The following is an 18,043-nucleotide window of genomic DNA, read 5'->3' as shown; positions in this document are numbered from 1 at the left end:
CGCCAAGTGGCCATGTTCGCGTTGAACGGTGGCCAGAAACACATTCGGGTCCAGCAACCCAACGGTCTCGGTGAGCCACATGGCGGCCTGCAAGACGGCACTAGCCGGGGCCAAGACGATGACAAGAGGCGAAGCGTAGCAGCAGGTCAGTGTGTGGCGGCGGGTCAGTACGATGGAAGAAGCAGGTAGCAGGCAAATGTGACGTGATAAAGGAAGAATTTCTTACAGGGAAGAATCGATGCCACGCAGGTAGATGGCGACGACCGGGCATTTAAAGACGGCCAAGCGTGCCCGGCAAAATTCGCGAGCTACACGAAGCGAATGGGCCCATCAGTTCAGCGGCAGCTTAGAAAGGGTAGATGGGCCGGCCATGGGGCTTACCCCGCTCGTCGACGGCACCAAGCGGGCAGTGGTAGGTCAAACCCAACCGCTCGGCTTCCACCAGCACGACCAAGGCATGTAAGAGACGCCATAACGCGGCCAGCTATCCAGGGGGTGCAGAAGGCGTCAGCACGCGAGGGAGAGGCCACGCACTCTCAAAGAAAAAGAAAAAAAAAAGTAGCTTACAGCAGAAGGTTCATCATGGCGCGCCTGACGCAAAAGCTCGGCCTCTGGACATGGTAGCTGGCACAGTCGTAGAGCATGCACCACCGTCCGCATGGCCTGTTTGAGCTGCATGACGGCGGAGCGCGACGACAGACAGAGCGCGACGATTCCGGAATTGAAATTTAAAAGAAAACTGCAATAACCCCCACATCTTCTACACAAACGTCTTATTCTTTAAGCTATATGGCAGGATGTAAACTCGTATTTAACTACATAAACCATGTGATCAACGGGGATTAGTAGTGCCAATGTCTTGACTGGACTTTCGAAGGGGTTTATCTGACAATTACATCATCGGAACACACGTCCAGAAGCTTGAACAGAAAAGTGTGTATAAGGCTACACTTTGTTTGAACTGATTACACTACACACAGAGGAAAGAGAGAGTGAGAGAGAGGAGAGAGAGAGAGAGAGAGAGGAGAGAGAGCTTAAGAGAGAGAGAGAGAGAGCTTAAGAGAGAGAGAGAGAGAGAGAGAAGAGAGAGAGAGAGCACACACACACTTGAAACATTTTTTTTGTTTTGTACAGTCGGCGAGATGCAGTCGATGCAAATGGCAGCGCGACGGGCCGCCGCCGTGGCCAGGCTCCAGTCGGGGCTGGGTGCTGGTAGCAATGCTTCGGCTCTTGTGGTATGGGCCTGCTGGGGGGTATCTGTGGCAGCTATGGTGTCAGTCGGGGGTTGGGTGGGGTTTGTCTGCGAGGCGTGCATCTCACTACTACTGCTGGGCGCTGGCAGACGGTGCGAGCCGCGTCTTCTCAGGTCCACGATGAATGGCTGGCCAAGGCTACCAAGGAGAACAAGGGCCAAGATCCTTATGAGGCTTTGACATGGAAGTCTCCCGAGGTTGGCTCCTTTTTTTTTTTTTTTTTTTTTTTTTTTTTAAGAAAGTTATTCAGTGTGCCTCGCGTGCGCCTTGGTCTCACCCATGGTCACCTTCGCCTTGTCATGCTGGTCATTGTTTTTGGCACGCCATTAGGGCCTGAACATCAAGCCCGTGTACTCGGCCGAGGACACGGCTGGCTTGCCCACGGAGATGCCCGGGGTGTACCCCTTCACCCGCGGCCCTTATGCGTCCATGTACACCCGGCGCCCCTGGACCATCCGTCAGTATGCCGGTTTCAGCACCGTCGAAGAATCCAACGCCTTTTACCGCAAAAACCTCGAGGCTGGCCAGCAGGGCCTCTCCGTGGCTTTCGACCTTGCCACGCATCGCGGGTACGCCCCCGTTGTCCCGAGCCCTGCCTGCGATCCTATCCAGTGTGCCACCTTACCTCACCCACATCACGCCTCGTCCTTTTCGGGTCAACACACATCACTTGCACTTCTATAGCTACGATTCAGACAACGACCGCGTTGTGGGTGATGTCGGTATGGCTGGTGTGGCCATCGACTCAGTGGAGGACATGAAGCGTCTCTTTGATGGCATCCCCCTCGACAAGATGTCCGTTTCCATGACCATGAACGGCGCCGTTCTCCCCATCCTTGCCATGTATGTCGTCGCTGCCGAGGAGCAAGGCGTGAAGCAGGCCGACTTGGCCGGTACCATCCAGAACGATATCCTCAAGGTCCGATCCCCCATGGCCGCCCGTTTCCCTTTGGCCTTTTGCATACTGTTGTCCACCATGAACCTCCACGCCTCACGCCGTCCACACCTGCCTGGCCCGCACCCACAGGAATTCATGGTCCGCAACACCTTCATCTACCCCCCGGAACCCTCAATGCGCATCATCAGCGACATCTTCGCCTACACGGCGGAGCACATGCCCCGCTACAACTCCATTTCCATCTCTGGGTACCACATGCAAGAAGGTTCGAGCTCAAGTTCCCTTTCTGCCTTGATGCTCCTGTTCTGCCTCGCCATGCGTTATGATTTCCTCTACTGAGCTAGGCCATGATCCGGTCTCTTCATCGCTCAAACTCGTCGTTCTTTGCTATCGTTCTTCCCATATTCTTGGTAGCCGGTGCGGATCCCAAGCTCGAACTGGCCTTTACCATTGCCGATGGTCTCGAGTACTGCCGCTCTGGCGTTAACGCTGGCCTCGATATCGACAAGTTTGCCCCTCGTCTCTCCTTTTTCTGGGCCATTGGCATGAACTTTTTTGTCGTACGTGACACATGCGCCTCATGCAAGCCAAGATACTTGGTCCTCCACGCCCGGTGGTGTTTTTCGGTGTCGTACGCCCTCCTGGCACAACGTTCACTCCATCAGAACGCTCGGTTTTCTGCCCTCACACTGGACGCCAACCCCAGGAAGTCGCCAAAATGCGTGCCGGTCGTCGACTCTGGGCAAACCTGATGAAGGAAAAGTTTGCCCCCAAGAATGAGAAGTCCCTTCTTCTTCGTACCCATTGCCAAACCTCGGGCGTGTCCCTGACAGAGCAGGTATTCATGTTCTCTGCTTCATCCAATCCGTTGGCGCTGCTTCTGAGCATGCCAGGGACATACCCTTACGCACCTCTGTCCTGGCCTGTGGCAATCCAGGATCCCTACAACAACGTGATTCGTACCACCGTTGAGGCCATGGCTGCCGTCTTTGGCGGCACACAGTCTCTGCACACCAATGCCTTTGACGAGGCTCTGGGTAAGACCCGGCTCGTCTCCTTTGCGCCGCCCGAGCTCCGCCCGATAGCCCCGAGCTTATTTTATTTATTTTTTCTCGCCCAGGCCTGCCCACCGTCACCTCTGCACGCATTGCCCGCAACACTCAAATCATCCTCCAGGAGGAGACGCACATCACCAAGGTACGTCAGCGGTGAAGCCCGCACACTTGCGCTTTTTTGTAACGTCTCCGCTGCAAGCACCACTCATGCGTATCCCGCCAACCTGATGGCCCATCTCATCTCATCTCATGTGGCTTGCCCTGTAGGTCGCAGATCCTTGGGCTGGTAGCTACATGATGGAGTCGCTGACCAACGAGATGTACGACAAAGCACTGGAGATTATTCGCGAGGTCGAGGACCTCGGTGGCATGGCCAAGGCTGTGGCCAGCGGTGCGTGCCATACTCCCACCGCCTGTTCATCCGTGCAGGTCTGGTCCTTTCAACTCATGTTAGTGCACACCCGACACGTGACAGGGATGCCCAAGCTACGCATCGAGGAGAGCGCCGCTCGCAAGCAAGCACGCATCGATTCCAACAACGAGGTGATTGTGGGTGTCAACAAGTATCAGGTGCAGGATGCCGAGAGCGTCGAGGTTCTCGCCATCGACAATGCGGAGGTGCTGCGCAAACAGGTCAGCTCGTCAGTCAGGTCACGCCCATGGGTTGACACCATTTGCAGCCGACACCCGCCACCCACCGAAGAGATTGCCCTGTCCCATTTCTTAGGTGGACAAGATCAAGACCCTGCGTGCTACGCGTGATCAAAGCAAAACCGACGCAGCGCTTGCTGCCCTTGAGGCCGGCGCCACCAATGGAGAAAACCTGCTGGCTTTGGCAATTGATGCAGCTCGCGCCCGTGCGACTGTTGGCGAGATTTCTTCCGCCTTGGAAAAGGTACACACGTGCTTGCTCCCCCGCGAGTGCTGGTGGCCCGGGAACACTCACCCCACGTTTTACAATGCGGCACTGTTGCTGCTCAGGTCTGGGGCCGTCATCAGCCGTCCACTCAGACCGTCTCTGGGGCATATGCCGCTGAGTTTGGTGAGACGGATGAGCTGAAGAACGTGATGGACGAAGTCAGCAAGTTTGCAGAAGACGAGGGCCGTCGCCCTCGCATCCTCGTGGCCAAGGTCGCGTTCCATCCTGACACTGCCACCCGTTGCTCTCAATTTAGCTTTGGTGATTCCATCTCACAATGAGCTCTATGCACTATTTTATTTCTTGTATTTTGTTTGAACTTAATTTTTTTAGATGGGCCAAGATGGCCACGACCGCGGACAAAAGGTCATTGCCACTGGGTTTGCCGACCTTGGCTTTGATGTCGATGTGGCACCGCTTTTCCAAGTACGGGGTAGTATGGCTTCTCCATTTCCTACTTGGTTTCTTCTGGATTTCTTTTCTTCTATTCTGATCTTTTTGTGAACGCTTTCCTCGTAGACACCACGTGAGGTGGCGCAGCAGGCTGTAGATGCCGATGTGCACGTCGTCGGTGTGAGCTCACAGGCTGCCGGTCACAAGACTCTTGTTCCTGCCCTCATTGATGAGCTCGGTATAGCTTTGCTCCCAATCTTTGCTGCTTTGCTGCCCAATGCTCTTTGAACAACCAACTCTCGCCTGCATCGTCCAAACTCGGTGCACTCACCCTGTCTGTCTTGGTATTCGTTTTCCTGTCGTCAGCTGCCATGGGCCGTGAGGATATTGTTGTCATTTGTGGCGGTGTCATTCCCCCTCAAGACTATGAATTTCTGGCAAGCAAGGGCGTCAAGCACGTCTTCGGTCCTGGTACGTGAGCGCAAGGCGGGGAGCTAGGTAGTGTTATTCTTTGAATGAAAGCGCGGGATTGTAGGCGTTCTTTGCGCACAAACTAAGATGGTCTGTGTTCTGCAGGTACGCGCATTCCCGTCGCGGCACTCAAGGTGCTTCACGACATTCCCCGCGAGCAGTAAAAAGGTCTTTGTTCTGAGAAGACCCTGCTTGACCCCGCCTTTTTTGGGGGGCCGTCGAGCTGATGCCAAATGAAAAAGGACGTTCAGGCGCTCAATTTTCTGATTCAGACACCAACCTCCAATCTCAAAGCGCCGCCATCCTGTATTCATCGACGCCAAAAGCCCATACAAGTTTTTGGACATGAAAGAGCAAGAAAAAGGCTTGAGGCCGTGATACTTTGGGATTGCATTGGTTCTCCAAAACAAAAGTGTGCACCTCTCCAAGTACATCCATTTTGCCAAAAGGATGATGGGTTACATCATCGCTGGACGGTGGAGCCACAATACCTGTACCTTCATCTCTACCCCAACAAAAACAGAGTCAACGCGAACAAGACAGGAGGAACACAAAGCCAAAGTCAAGTCACCAGCGCCTGCGCCGAGAAAGAGTGGGCCAAAGGGGTCTAAGAAAAGGAAAACTGGAAAGACATGTCTTGAGCACGAGCCATGGTTTCGTGGAAAAGTTGTGAGCGACGACGTCGTTCCTTTTCTTCTTCCTCGGCTTTTTCTTTGGCCAATGCAGCCAGCAGCTCGGCGCGCTCCGTATCTTCGGCCGCCTTCTTGGCCTCAAATTGCTTGCGCAGTTCCTCAGCCCGGCGCTGCTCCTCCGCCTCGCGCTCAGCGCGACGACGATTGAGCTGGGCCATGAAGTCGGCATCAAAGTCCGAGTCGCTTTCACGCTCGTCCTCGCTGGTGGCCTCAGCCTCTGCTTGGGATGACGCAGCATTCGTCGCCGGCGCGCCAAATGGATTGAAATCAGCCGACCCCGTGCTTGGGGCCGCCGATTTCTTCTTGGGCGCAACGGGTGGTGGAGCAGCCTTTTTACCACCGGTTTGCATCTCAACCATGGCTGAATCAAAGTCTTCCATCTTGCCCAATGCCTACGCACCACGCACCGGTCACTCTCAATGAGGCATCCACAGGAAGTAAGGTCGTCAGTAACATACCTGCTTTCGTAGAGTCTCGATGCGAGCATCTGCCGCTTCTAGGTCCTCCATACTGTTGTCCTCTTGAGCAAGAAACCTAAGCAGCAGAGCGTAGACGAGCTGCATTGTGAGATGTCGAGAAGACAACGGCCAGCCAGCAAGACAACCAGCCAAAACAAGAATGCTCAGTCTGCAGCTTCCCAATCAATCAGACTGGATACTTACGCAGCTGCTGAGCGTTGACTGCGCCCAGTTCCAACAATCACGGCCGACGCTTCGCGCTTCTTGCGGTCCTCATCGGATTCTGCCCAAAGTGGTTTGGCATTCAAGGCTTGGTAAATGCGGCTTCGCTCGGGCTCTGCTGCTTGTTGAGCAGACGGCCCCGCCTTGGCGGTCTCTGTTGGCGAGTCGTCATGAGTCACACCAGCTAGGTTGAGTTGCATGCGCGCCTTGGCTGATTTGCGCGGTGCTGTAGCTGGCGGGGCGGACTTTGCCGCGCCGGCCTCGGTGGCGTCAGCGGCGTCCGTGGCGGGCAACTCTGCTACAGGTTCCGTAGCAGTCATCGCAGCGGGCTCTGCCGATGTCACCTCTGCTGGAGCTGCCTCCGCTGGAGCTGCCTCTGCTGCAGATGTTTCTGCCAGAGCCGGCTTTGTTGGGACGGGCTTCACGGCCTCAGAGGCTTCGGCAGTTCCGGTTTCGGAACTCACTGAAGCCGGACGCGGTTTGGGTTTGGGCTTGGGTGGTGGCGGTGCTGGTTTTTTGACCTCGGTGGAAGACCGTTTGCGGGCCACGGGCGGTGGCTGCTTGGGCGCGGATGCCGGTCCAACGGATGCACGCCGTGGCGCAGGGGTAGGGCGGACGGGCGCAGTGGCGGGGACTTCAGCTGCAGGCGTTGCTTCGGAAGCAGGCGTTGCTTCGGAAGCAGGCGTTGCTTCGGAAGCAGTTGTTTGACTTTCATCCTCTGACTTTGGCTGACTTGAGCCAGTGGCAGGGCCTTGCGTGGTGCTCGCATCGGGTGGCTTTGGCACATCTTCAGTTTGGGTGTCCACTTGCGCGGGGTCGGCTGTAACATCTACAGAGTCATTGGTGGCCGCGTTGGTTTCGACCGCCTCGGCAGGGGTAGGGGCAGCGGGCGCTTGTGTAGCACCGGCGGCAAACGGGTCGTCCGTCGAGGCAGCAAACGGATCAAACGATGCGGCGGTGGCGTTTGCCGCGTCGGTGCTTGACGCGGGCACGCCAAAAGCGTCTGTTCCATCAAAAGCCGCAGCTACAGTTGCTGTGTCTATGCGCTCCCGCGTGACTGATTCGTCTGCGGTCACACTGCTCGTAGCTGCTGAGGTAGCAGAGGCAAATGGGTCATCCAGGCTCGTGGCAGAGTGGGCTTTGATCTGGACCCGAATTTTGGGAGCACGCGGCTTGTTCTCTTCCTCTTCGTCAGAGTCCTTGTCGTCTTCCGAGTCTGAGGCAAAGGCCTGTTTGAAGGCCTCCTCTGGGCGCATAGTCGGTGCCTCTGGTACCACGGTGAACCCCTGTTCGTCAACCGCAGGGTCCGTGCTCCCAGCCTGATGCTGCCGCTCCACCTCAAGCACCCGCGCAACGGCCTCATCCATGGTCAGCTTGCCTTCCTTGACCAAATTCAGGACTTGAAGCTGCTGCTCTTGCGAAAGGTGCAGCTCTGACGCCTTGAAAGCCGGCGCAGTGAACTTGACCTCAACAGGGGGTAGCGATTCCTGCGAGGCTTTCTTGCGGCCCGAGCGCGGGCTCAGAGCTGCTGCCAAGCCTTTCTTCTCACCCTTACCATTACCCAAGCTCGCAGCAGCCTCAAGAAGACGCTTCCTGTGCTCGGCATCGTCCACGTCCATGGACACCAAGGTGCTGTCAGTCAGCTCTGCAAGTGCTGCAGGGTCGGTTAATCCGTGCGCGGTGAACTTGGGGCTCAGAACCTGGGGGCAACAGCAGCAATGGGCCACAAAGAGGCAAGCGTATGAGTACAAATAAATAAATACGTCAATGACAATGTCAGAGGCGTGCATTTGCTGAGGTACCGACGCACCTCCAGCCCAAGATCAGCGAGCCACGCTTCCACACTTTCAGGAGCAAGTGAGCTCTTCTTGCCGCGCTTCTTGCGGCGTGGCGCCACGACAGGGGCTGCCTCCTCACTTTCAGGCTCGGGGGCAGACTCAGGGGCAGGCTCGGGGGCAGGCTCAGACTGCTTGATCTCGACTGGTGCTGCTTCTGAGACAGGCTCGGGGTCTGCATGACTGGCATCCTCTTCAAACATTGCGGCTGCGCTCTCATCTTCGAACCGGGGATCGGCGGCAAAGTTGACCGTTTCACGCAGTTTTGCACGAGTGGGGGGACGATTCTTGGGCCGAGGTCGTGAAGCCGTGGCTGAGGATAGAGGCTCTTGCACCGTGCCCGCCATGTAGGCAAGGTCGTCATCAGAGAAGATGAGCGAGGCGCGTCCTTGCTTGGCGCGGGCCTTGGCAGGCCTGGGCTTGAGGCCCTGTGCGATGGCCATCTCATCTTCAGCATCCAGGATGATGGAGATGGCCTCATCTACCGTTAGCTTTCCTGCCTTGACCTAACAAAGCCCAAACATCAGTGTGAGTGGCGAGAATAAGTCAATCAAGGCAGAAACACGGCGTGTATGAAGCTGAAAGACGAATCGTCGGCTCCCCTTGCACTATCCACGAGGAAAAAACACACGCAAACATCACACGTGACGTCGAGCCAAGGACGGATTGCAAACCTGATTCATGATGTGGCGGCGCATCTCTCGGTCAATGCGCACGCTCGCAGAAGTACCAGTGCTGGCATTGAGGTCAAGGTTGTCTGAATTAGCTGCGGCTGTGGGCTCAGGCTTGGCCCCGCCATCTTCCTTGCTGTCATCAGCCGTGTCGTGCAGCAGCTCTTCCACGGCCAAAACCTTGCGAATGGCCTGGTCGATCGTCAAAGTACCATCCCGGACCATGGTCATGACGGCAATGCGCTGAGCATCGGTCATCATCATCTCGCTGGCTTTAAGCTCGGAGGAGGGCTACATGGGCGGCCAAGGTGAGCACACGCCCTTGGAAATTCATGTGGTTCGCGACCAGACCTGCCCAAACCAAGTGCGGGCCCCCTTTCCCCTCACTCTCCTATCTGGTTGTCCATCATGGGGAGAGCGGAACCGACCTGCACGATGGGGGCGGGTGGGGGCAGCAAACTCGGGTCGCTCTTGTGTTTGCGACCAAGACCAAGTTTGATGCTCTTGAAGCCGAAGCGTCGCTTGTTCTTGACAGGCTCATCTGTCAGCAATTGCGAATTCAGCGGACTCCACAGTGAGTCCCAAAACAAGCAAGTTCGAGCGCGAAAAAAAAAAACAAAAAAAAAAAAATGGGTGATCAGTATTGCGCCAAAGCAGGTGAAAAGAAGCGTACCAGTGGAGGATTCCTGCGAGAGCTCGCTACCGAGGTGCACGGCCTCAGCACCGACCTCATCAGCCTTTTCCTCCTCTGCATCAGCAGCAACGAGGTGTTTGCCAGAGATGGAGCGCTTCCAGGCATGCGTGTTCTTGGTGAACTTGGTTTGTGGGAGCTGGGACACAGAGTCGGCCATTTCTGAGGCTTCGTCATCGCCTGCGGCCCCCGTGGCTGCGGAGGAAGAGGCGGCGTCTTCGTCGTTGTTGTCTTCCGGTTGGTCAAGTGTCTTGCTTGGCTCAGACCCTGCAGCTGGTGCACTGTCTGCTGTCTGATCGTCTTCAGCGGACTCATCATCCTGGTTCGAGGTCTGCGCCTCATTCGCTTCATCGTCGTCCTTCTCCTCCTTGGACGCAGAGTCTGCCGATGTTGGTGCAGCCGCGGCAGCGTCTTGGTCTTCCACATCCATATCAAAGATGGGGGGTTCGGGCGCAATTTCCGAGGGTGCGGCAAAAGGATCAAAGGGTTCGTTGTGTGCCTGCAGACGGGTGGAGACGGATTGTCGGCGGTTGTACCGGGCTTGCTGCTCTGGCGTCAGATCGTCAAAGTAGGCTGGTTCTTCATCGGGGTTTTTGGTGACGGTCATGTGCACAGACTGTTCTTGCATCATGAAGAAGGCATCATTTTCGAGCGAGACCATCTGGTCAGAGAGGTCCTTCTTGCTGCTGGGGCGCAGGCTCTTAAGCACGCCCGTGAGGAGGCGTTGTTTGCGAGATTTTCCGGTGGCCGAACGCGGCAAATCCTCATCTGCATCGGTTTCTGCGCTGGCAGCCGGGCTGTGCGTCGCTTCCTCGCCTCCAAAGATGTCATCCATCATGCCGGCGTTTAAAGGTGGGGGCCTGGCGCGAACTTCCTCCTCGTCCTCCGAGGGTTGATTGGAGGCGGCCTTGCCCTTCTCTTTGTGGCTGTCAGCGGCAGGCGTTGAATGTGTGGCCGGGGTTGTTGAAGCAGCGTCGTGTTCAGCGTGTGGCGAAGAAGTGGTAGCCACGGCTGCAGCTGGCACAGGGGCCGGGGTCAGAGTGGCAGCTCCACTGTCGTGGGCACTATCAAAGCCACTCCGCCCTGCACTATCGATCGTGTTGCTGCGTTCGCGAGATCGTTTGACGGCAGCAGCGCGAAGCGCCTCGACGGCTTCGGAAACGGTGCTGGCATCTGTTGCGACCAGGACGGTGGGGGTGAGACACATAGACATGGTCAGGACGAGCATGGTTTGCCTGAGCCAGGTGGGCTCAAGGAACTCGACTGATGTTGTGTGTCAACTCACCGTATGATGTGGTGTTGACGAGGTCTGCAATCAGTTCCTCAGGGACGGTGCTGTTGCCGTCGGCATCTCTAGGTGCATTGAAAAGGGAAAGAATGTGCAAGAAAGGGCAGGCAAATGGCCAGTAGAGTAAGGGGAAGGGGGATTGTGTCGAGCACAGTAAAAGGATGAAACACGATGAGAGGGGGGCGGGTTTGGGTTTGTTCCCAGAGATTGGACGGGGCAAGGCGGGGCCACTAACGTGTAGGGAGGGTTCCAGAGTTTGATCTTGCGATCGCGTAGAGCAGCCTTGACGGCATCTTTAACCTCCTTGGCCACCATGATGTCAAGTGGGGTTTGCCGAGGAGCCTGATACTGAAGCTACAAGGCTGAGAGCCTTTTCGGCTCGCCACCGAGCGAGGAGGCGACAAAGCAACCCACGCAACGCGCCGGCGGGGGCTCCAAGGTCGTGTTCAAGAAAAGGCGCGCGTGTGTGTAGGGGGCAAAGGGAAGAGGAAAGGTGTAAGAATGCACGTCGTCTAGTGCAACGGCGGCGCAGTGTTGCGTGTCTTGGCAGGCACGAGAAGGGGTCCGGTCGCCTGTGTTACACACGAGTCCAGCCGGCGCACAAGGGATCGATTTGATGAGCAAGGCACGAACGGTGGGGAGAGCAAGGGGCAGGGGCACATGACCGGTAGATGCAGGCAAAGAGGAGAAGGACAAGGACGAGCAAGAGGAGGAGGAGGAGGAGGAGGAGGACGGCCAGGGGGGAGGAAGCGGGAAGCAGCAGTTGATCAGTTATATATCGAGACGCGGGTGTAAGCGACAACAAAGAGAAGCGCACAGTGCAGTGGTGGGGTCGTGCTGAATGGAGCCCTGATCTCGTGGGGGGTGGTGGTGGCATCTTTCGGTGCCGTTGACCGTGTGTGTAGAGCGTTTGCTGATTTGTGTTGCTCCACCTCGTTGCTGTCACTGGCTCTCATCACTCACCGGGGCTGCCGTTTGATCGGTCTGCTTCCCGCGAAAAAAGAGAGAAAGAGAGAGAGAGAGAGAGAGAGAGAGAGAGAGAGAGAGAGAGAGAGAGAGAGAGAGAGAGAGAGAGAGAGAGAGAGAGAGAGAGAGAGACAGAGAGAGAGAGAAGAGAGAGAGAGAGATGAATTGTTGCAAACGTACAAAAACAACAGTAGACAGCGTAGGAAATTCCAATACGGGCATGTTAATCAAAGGGAAGCAGGAGGGAGGGCACAAGTCGACGAGCCATCCCACCTGATTATATTCGAGCAACCAAGTCTTTTGATGCCTTTAGGTCAGCGAGTGGTCGACGTGCTGGCTCACTCGCTCGCTCACTCGCGCTCGTGCTGAGTGTGCATGTGATGTGAGGTGGGATTGTCAGATTATGCTCAGGCCGACTCGTTGTGGTTCCGGGCTCCTTGAGGTGCCGGTTCAGCGCGAGGGCTCGCATGGGTAGTGGCAGATCAATGACCGCGCGTGTGTGTGTGAGTGTGTGAGTGTGTGTGTGTGTGAGTGAGAGAGAGAGAGAGAGAGAGAGAGAGAGAGAGAGAGAGAGAGTGTGTGTGTGTGTGTGTGTGTGTGTGTGTGTGTGTGTGTGTGTGTGTTGACGATGGTGGTGTGGGGGCTGGCTCGGTGGGAAAAACACGGAGAAGGAGCAAGACTTTGGAAATCTATTCGAGTGAGAGAAAAACAACAACTGCTGAAATGAAAGAGAAAAAGCCTAATTGGAATGGCAAACACACGACCATGGGCCTACGCATCCATGTGTTCACGGGAAATCAGCCACCCCGGGACGACACGCAAACTCACACAACGGGAAAATGAGGGAACGCTTGACAGCAACTGCCAGTACAATGGTCAGCCCACGCGCAATCTGGTGAGCAGACACAAACAATCTGCGCCCATCGGTGCGAGGTGGCTGAACGAGAAGCACAATTAATGTTCAAATCAAAGCAAAAAAAAAAAAAAAGTGTGTGTGTGTGGGGGGGGGAGGACTGAAAGAAATTCAAAAAAGACACATAAAGACTAGATAGAAGTGATTGAGGGATAGAGCCAGAGCGGCAGTCAAGTGGCGCTCGGACCCACACAGACTCGACAACCTCAACCACAAGCTCTCAAGCTCAAACGGCAAAATAGAGCGCAAAAGGAAAGGGAGAGAAAAAGGAATGGAAAAAAGAAAAAGAGAACGAGAAGAGAGGAAAGCCATTGGTAAAAAAAACAGAATAGGCGAGCTATCTTGACCTAGGCCGTGCTATTCTCAGCCGCATCGCCTTCGAGCGGAGCATGCTTGGATTTGAACAAATTCCAGCGTGATCCGCTTCGTTTCTGCACACACCCCAAACCCAGACGATCAGCAACGAGCGTGAGCGTTCAACTCAGCACACCCTGAACGAAATGATGCCATAGACCCACCCCATCTGAGTTGCGTGACTCTTTCTTGCTGGAAGCTGCACGCTGTGCGCTACGATCCTTGGCCTGCAGCGCATAAAGTCATTTGGATGAGAAGGAAGGAAGAGAGATAATGAGAGAGAGAGAGAGAGAGAGATAAAGAGATAAAGAGAAAGAGAGAGCAGTTCTCAGCAGTGCATTGAGTAAACACCCCGTGCAGGTTTGGGTAACGTACCAGACGAAGTTCCTGTTGGGCCTCCATAATCTTTCGCATGCCAACGCTCATGTTGGCACGTACCGAGTCATCGTGCGACACGCTGCCAGTACTACTGGTGACCGAGGGTGCGCGGCCGGCCTTGCCGTTCGCAGCCGCTTTTACATCTGCCATCATCATCAACAGCTCATGTGAGAGGAAATGCGTTTGTTGGTCACGGGTACAAGGAGACAAGAAAGATCAAAGAAAGATTGTTGTTCCAGCGAGCATTTTCACTCTGCTGAATGGCTAAAAAAAAAAAAAAAAAAGAAAGAAAGAAAGAAAGAAAACAAAAACGTACTGCGGGCCGCAGCACGGGCTTTGGCGTCTGCGATGCTCTGCGTAGGTCGGCGCGCTTGGCGGACAGCAGCTTGGTTTTGCTGCAGGTCCACGTTGCTCCGAGTCTGCGGGGTCAGATCAACGCGGTACTTATCGGCTCGGCTCGGCCCAGAAGGCACGTTTGGTGCTCCGTTGCCCACGGCCTGCTTTTTCCGCTGTTGCTCTTGTTGCTGACGCAACTTAGCCATCTGTCGCGCCTTACGATCTCGCTCTTGCTCACGCATGGCATCCTGGCTCTGACCTGCCGCGACGTCGCTGGATCCACGAGGTGGTACTGTCCGACTCGAGCGGGCCGGGGCCGAGGCCGGGCTGACTTTCCCAGATGACGCCCTTCCCGTGGAAACGGGACCCATGTTGGCAAAGGGGTTGAAATCATCCGAACCCGCCGTAAAACTGCTGGCTTTCGGACGACTGCGCGCGGTATTCGACGGAGAAGTCGTGTCCATGGTAAAAAAGGGATTATTCATCGAACCATCCGAGTCAGATCGGTTGATGCGCACCGTTGAGGAACGACCCGACATAAGGTCAATAATCTCGTCCTCTTCCTCGTCCTCTTCGGCCTCTTCATCATCACCGTCATCCGACTCAGTCGGCAGGCGTTCCTTTTTAATCGGCTTGGCCTCATCCATGAGGTCCAAAAAAGGGTGAGCTGGTCGCTCAACCACCGACTGAAGCGGCGACTCAGGCTCGGCATCCGCAAAAACAGCCTTTCCGCTGCTCGGCGATTCCTGTTCTTCCTCGTCCTCGTCCTCGTCCTCGTCCTCATCTTCGTCTTCGTCGCCATCGACATTCGCATCCTCATCCTCATCCTCATCCTCATCCTCGTCTTCATCCTCCTCGTGGTAGTCGCCCTCATCACCATCCTCGCCTTCTTCATCCTCTTCATTCTCCTCTTCCATGATTGTGGCATCCGCGTTGGCTAGCTGCAAAAGTTCCTGCAACTGCTGATCAAGCGTGCGCACGCCGGCACCGTCATCATCCTCCGTGTCCGAAGGCTGCGACGAACCCTCACGGTACATGAGAGACTGCCGACGTGCATGATCATGCTTGATGTTGGCCTTGGACAGCTCTTTCCGTGCCAGTTCAGCCTGCAACTTCTCCTCCGCCATGGCCTGCTCTTGCATTCGGACCTCGGCCTCAAGCTGCTGCCGGTTCAACCACCGATCCTTGGCCTGCATGTTGCGCCGTTGTTGCATTTCCTAGATTTCATCCGTCGCATTGCCAGCCACAACAACATCAGGAGCCAAAAATGCGATCGCGTGCCAGAAGAAGTTGCGAGTCACGAGACACAGCCCAGGACCCAAAGTTCTCAAACCAACAAACGCACCTTTTGCTTCATCTCTTCCTCGTACATTTTGCGCTCATTGGCCGCCTCGATCTCCCGCAGGCGCCGCGTGTGCTCAGCTTCTTCTTCAGCATGACGACGCCGGCGCTGTTCCTCTTCAAACCGCGATGTGCGCTCTGACATTTCTGCTCGCATGCGTGCAACCTCCCGCTCTGAAGCTTCTCGCTGCTCCTCTTCGCGCCGCAAGCTCTCCTCCTCGAGCTGGCGCAGCTTCTCCTTGGTGGCTGCGTCATTGGCTTGCATTTGGAGCAAGGCCTCCTCCCGAAGACGCGCCTCTTCCTCCTGTACCTTGCGCATGTTGGCCTCATGCGCTTCAAGCGTGGCCTGAAGCTGTTGACGGTTCTCTTCTTCACGTCGAGCTAGCTCCGCCTGCAATTCTCGCTCATGTTCTTGCTCGCGAGATTCTAGTTCAGCACGCAGCTGACGTTCTTGCTCAGCGGCACGCTCGGCCAGCTCCACTTGGTGACGCTGCTCGCGTAGCTCACGCTCCTGTGCCGTCTCAGTTTCCATCTGCTTCAGTTGTGATGTCAACTTGGCCAACTGTGCCTCACGCTCACGCATGGCCTGTTCTGCTTGCCGCACGTGCTCCTGCGCCTGATGCTTCTCGGTGGCCGTGTCTGCCAGCTCGGCTTTGAGCTTGGCCCGCATTTCCTCTTCGCGCTCGCGAAGGCGTGCTTCCATCTCTGCTTGAATACGCTCACGGTCCAGCTCGCGCTCGCGCTGATCGGCCTCAGCCTTCTTAGCCTGGTTGTGACGTTCGCGTTCCTGTCGCTCACGTTCAGCTGCCATCTGCTCCTGCATTTGCTTCTCGTACTGCAAACGCATTTGCTCCATTTCTTGCTTGAGGCGCTCTGTCTCGGCCGCTTTGCGCTCCATCTCCTCGCGTGCCTCCTGCTCTGCAGCCTCTCGCAAGGCCTGCAATCGGGCAATTTCTGCTTGCTTCTCAGCATCCAGCTGGCTCCGCATTGTTTCAATCTGCTCGGGACTGAGCTTGTCGTGCTTCCGTGCCATCATCTATCGTCAGTCAAGCACCATGCCCATAAGCAAGGCATTCGCAGTATTGCGAGGAAGGGAAGAAACGAAGAAAGATGAAAAAATTACAAGGGGAGGAGTAATCATGATAAGAAGAATCATCATAATAAACACAAAAAAAATCAATGAAAATAGCCCCTAATAGCTGTGACGACACGAACCTTGACGACGCTGTGGGCCTTGCGACCCTTGCCTTTGTGCTTTTTCAAACGGCGGGCCTCGGTGGGGTGATTGAACCGGAAAAGGTTCTCCTCGCCCAATTGAATCAGGTCACCATGGCGCAGACGCATCGAGTCCTCCATGTCTTCACCGTTTACCAAGCAGAGCTCGCCAATGGGGTGGAGGCGAACCATCTCCACAAGGCAATTGGCTTCGGCATCAAGCTCAAGGTTGAACTCCACAATCGCATGCTCTGCCTCAGCGCCTTCGCCGTCAAGCATAATGTCCTGCTCCGGTATGTCGTCCTCAACCAAGGGATCATTGGGGTTGCCAATGCGGGTGATGCCCTCCTAGCAATTGGGAGAATGGCATGCCAAGAGGAGTAGCCAGGCACATCAGAAAGAGACAAAAGAACGCACGGAAGTTGGGCCAGAAGAGAGAGAAAAGAGAAAGAAGAGTAGAGGCAGCATGGAGGCGCGCCAGCCGGTTGGACTGGAAGCGCCATCTGCGCAGCATAAACGCAAACTTGTGTCGTCGATTTACCTTGAAGGTGTAAATTGTAACGGCCGAGCTGTCGTCCGATGAACTCAGGCAGATGAAATGTGGCAGTTTGGATTCGACACGTAGGGCACGGTTGCCAGAGGCTACACTTGCACCATGCTCATCCAGCGCCTGCGAACAAGCAAGGGCATCAACTTGCGCGTTGGCCATGGGTCCAATAGCGGACGCCGCATGGGATCAATCTTTTGAGGAGCGCAAGACTTACTTTTTGTTTCTCCAACAAGATCTGTTCGGTTTGCTTGAGTTTTTCTTCCCAAGTAAGCTCCATCTCTTTCATAAGACTCTCGGTCTCCGTGAGGCGATCACGCATGTGCTGCAGCTCCTCGGTGTCGCCGCCACTACCTCCATGAGCTACCTCTGAGCGAAGGCGCTCGAGCTCCTCTTGAAGTTCGCGGATAACCTTGGCGTTGGGGTCCTGTGACCGACCGAGAAGCGTGATCAAGCATCAGAATGGCGCACATGGCTCGAGAAAACCAGCGCATGGAACACCGAACAACAATAACAACAATAACAATAAACAACAACAACAAGAAGGAGGGGTGGGGAATTGAAAAGAAGAAGAAAAAAAAAAAGGTCAAATGGCCACGAACCTCGTTGACAATGGCATTATTGACGATGCGTTTGGCACGATCGGCATAACGCAAAGTTGAGAGGGTTTCCTCATAGTTGTCCGAGGCAGGGCTGATGGCTGCCACCATGACCGTTTTGGAGTTGCCTCCGATCGAATCCTGGCGAGCAACCCCAGTGGTGCAGATGAGAATGAGCAACCAGTGATTTGCCACTTTGGCTTTGGAGATGGCCACCTTACCTTGAGAAGCCAGGTCAAGGTTGAGTCACGGTACGGCACAAACTTGTGCTTGCCCTTGCCTAAGCACATGTTCCAGGATGTATTGCGACGGCGAGGCACCCCATGAGTGTCTGTTGAATATAGGTTCCAAGCCGTCAAGCATGGTGGTGCCCACCGTTTTCGGCCAGTGCAGAGATGACCAGGCCAAGCGTGGTCAAGGACTTGTTGATGTTGGAGCCTTCTTGGAGCCGCATGCCCGAAGCACCGGTCTTGGAGGTTCGCTCGCTGCCTGCAAGATCAACGAGCGCCACCCTCGAAACCTGCGCGAGAGGGAATTTGCAATGGTCA

The 18,043-nt window shown here is 55.6% G+C and overlaps 2 protein-coding genes across 2 annotated transcripts in view; one reads left to right on the top strand and one right to left on the bottom strand.

The window, feature by feature from the left end:
• Positions 1-1,130: 1,130 nt before the first annotated feature.
• On the top strand, positions 1,131-5,266 carry MONBRDRAFT_34490 (uncharacterized protein). Its single transcript, XM_001750238.1, has 17 exons — positions 1,131-1,235; positions 1,343-1,450; positions 1,584-1,822; positions 1,938-2,172; positions 2,281-2,416; positions 2,566-2,711; positions 2,858-2,989; positions 3,089-3,188; positions 3,272-3,348; positions 3,474-3,597; positions 3,682-3,839; positions 3,934-4,101; positions 4,188-4,337; positions 4,459-4,551; positions 4,645-4,756; positions 4,885-4,989; positions 5,095-5,266. Exons 1-17 carry the CDS (start codon positions 1,143-1,145, stop codon positions 5,151-5,153), a joined length of 2,235 nt encoding a protein of 744 aa, XP_001750290.1. The 5' UTR covers positions 1,131-1,142; the 3' UTR covers positions 5,154-5,266.
• A 330-nt stretch (positions 5,267-5,596) lies between these two features.
• The window catches only part of MONBRDRAFT_39076 (uncharacterized protein), a gene marked incomplete at both ends in the record, with an annotated part of 29,793 nt that continues 17,346 nt past the window's right edge, over positions 5,597-18,043 (bottom strand). Inside the window, 17 exons of the mRNA XM_001750193.1 lie at positions 5,597-6,073; positions 6,140-6,215; positions 6,344-8,061; positions 8,172-8,702; positions 8,871-9,158; positions 9,296-9,408; positions 9,541-10,731; positions 10,844-10,911; positions 11,082-11,188; positions 13,455-13,600; positions 13,774-15,010; positions 15,139-16,170; positions 16,350-16,697; positions 16,891-17,019; positions 17,114-17,323; positions 17,499-17,716; positions 17,871-18,015. Of these exons, the coding sequence (XP_001750245.1) occupies positions 5,597-6,073; positions 6,140-6,215; positions 6,344-8,061; positions 8,172-8,702; positions 8,871-9,158; positions 9,296-9,408; positions 9,541-10,731; positions 10,844-10,911; positions 11,082-11,188; positions 13,455-13,600; positions 13,774-15,010; positions 15,139-16,170; positions 16,350-16,697; positions 16,891-17,019; positions 17,114-17,323; positions 17,499-17,716; positions 17,871-18,015 (8,034 nt within the window). The remainder of the gene's footprint in view (positions 6,074-6,139; positions 6,216-6,343; positions 8,062-8,171; positions 8,703-8,870; positions 9,159-9,295; positions 9,409-9,540; positions 10,732-10,843; positions 10,912-11,081; positions 11,189-13,454; positions 13,601-13,773; positions 15,011-15,138; positions 16,171-16,349; positions 16,698-16,890; positions 17,020-17,113; positions 17,324-17,498; positions 17,717-17,870; positions 18,016-18,043) is intronic.

Source organism: Monosiga brevicollis, genomic scaffold, assembly GCF_000002865.3.
Source record: "Monosiga brevicollis MX1 MONBRscaffold_38 genomic scaffold, whole genome shotgun sequence".
Classification (NCBI taxonomy): Eukaryota; class Choanoflagellata; order Craspedida; family Salpingoecidae; genus Monosiga; species Monosiga brevicollis.
The sequence above is the reverse complement of the archived record's forward strand: the minus strand, read 5'-3'. Positions and strand labels throughout refer to the sequence as shown.

Coding starts and splice junctions, on each gene's coding strand:
- MONBRDRAFT_34490 (XM_001750238.1), top strand. CDS start 1,143: ATGCAGTCGATGCAAATGGCAGCGCGACGGGCCGCCGCCGTGGCCAGG. Junction 2,990..3,088: donor GCGTGTCCCTGACAGAGCAG/GTATTCATGTTC, acceptor GTGGCAATCCAG/GATCCCTACAACAACGTGAT. Junction 3,598..3,681: donor GGCCAAGGCTGTGGCCAGCG/GTGCGTGCCATA, acceptor GACACGTGACAG/GGATGCCCAAGCTACGCATC.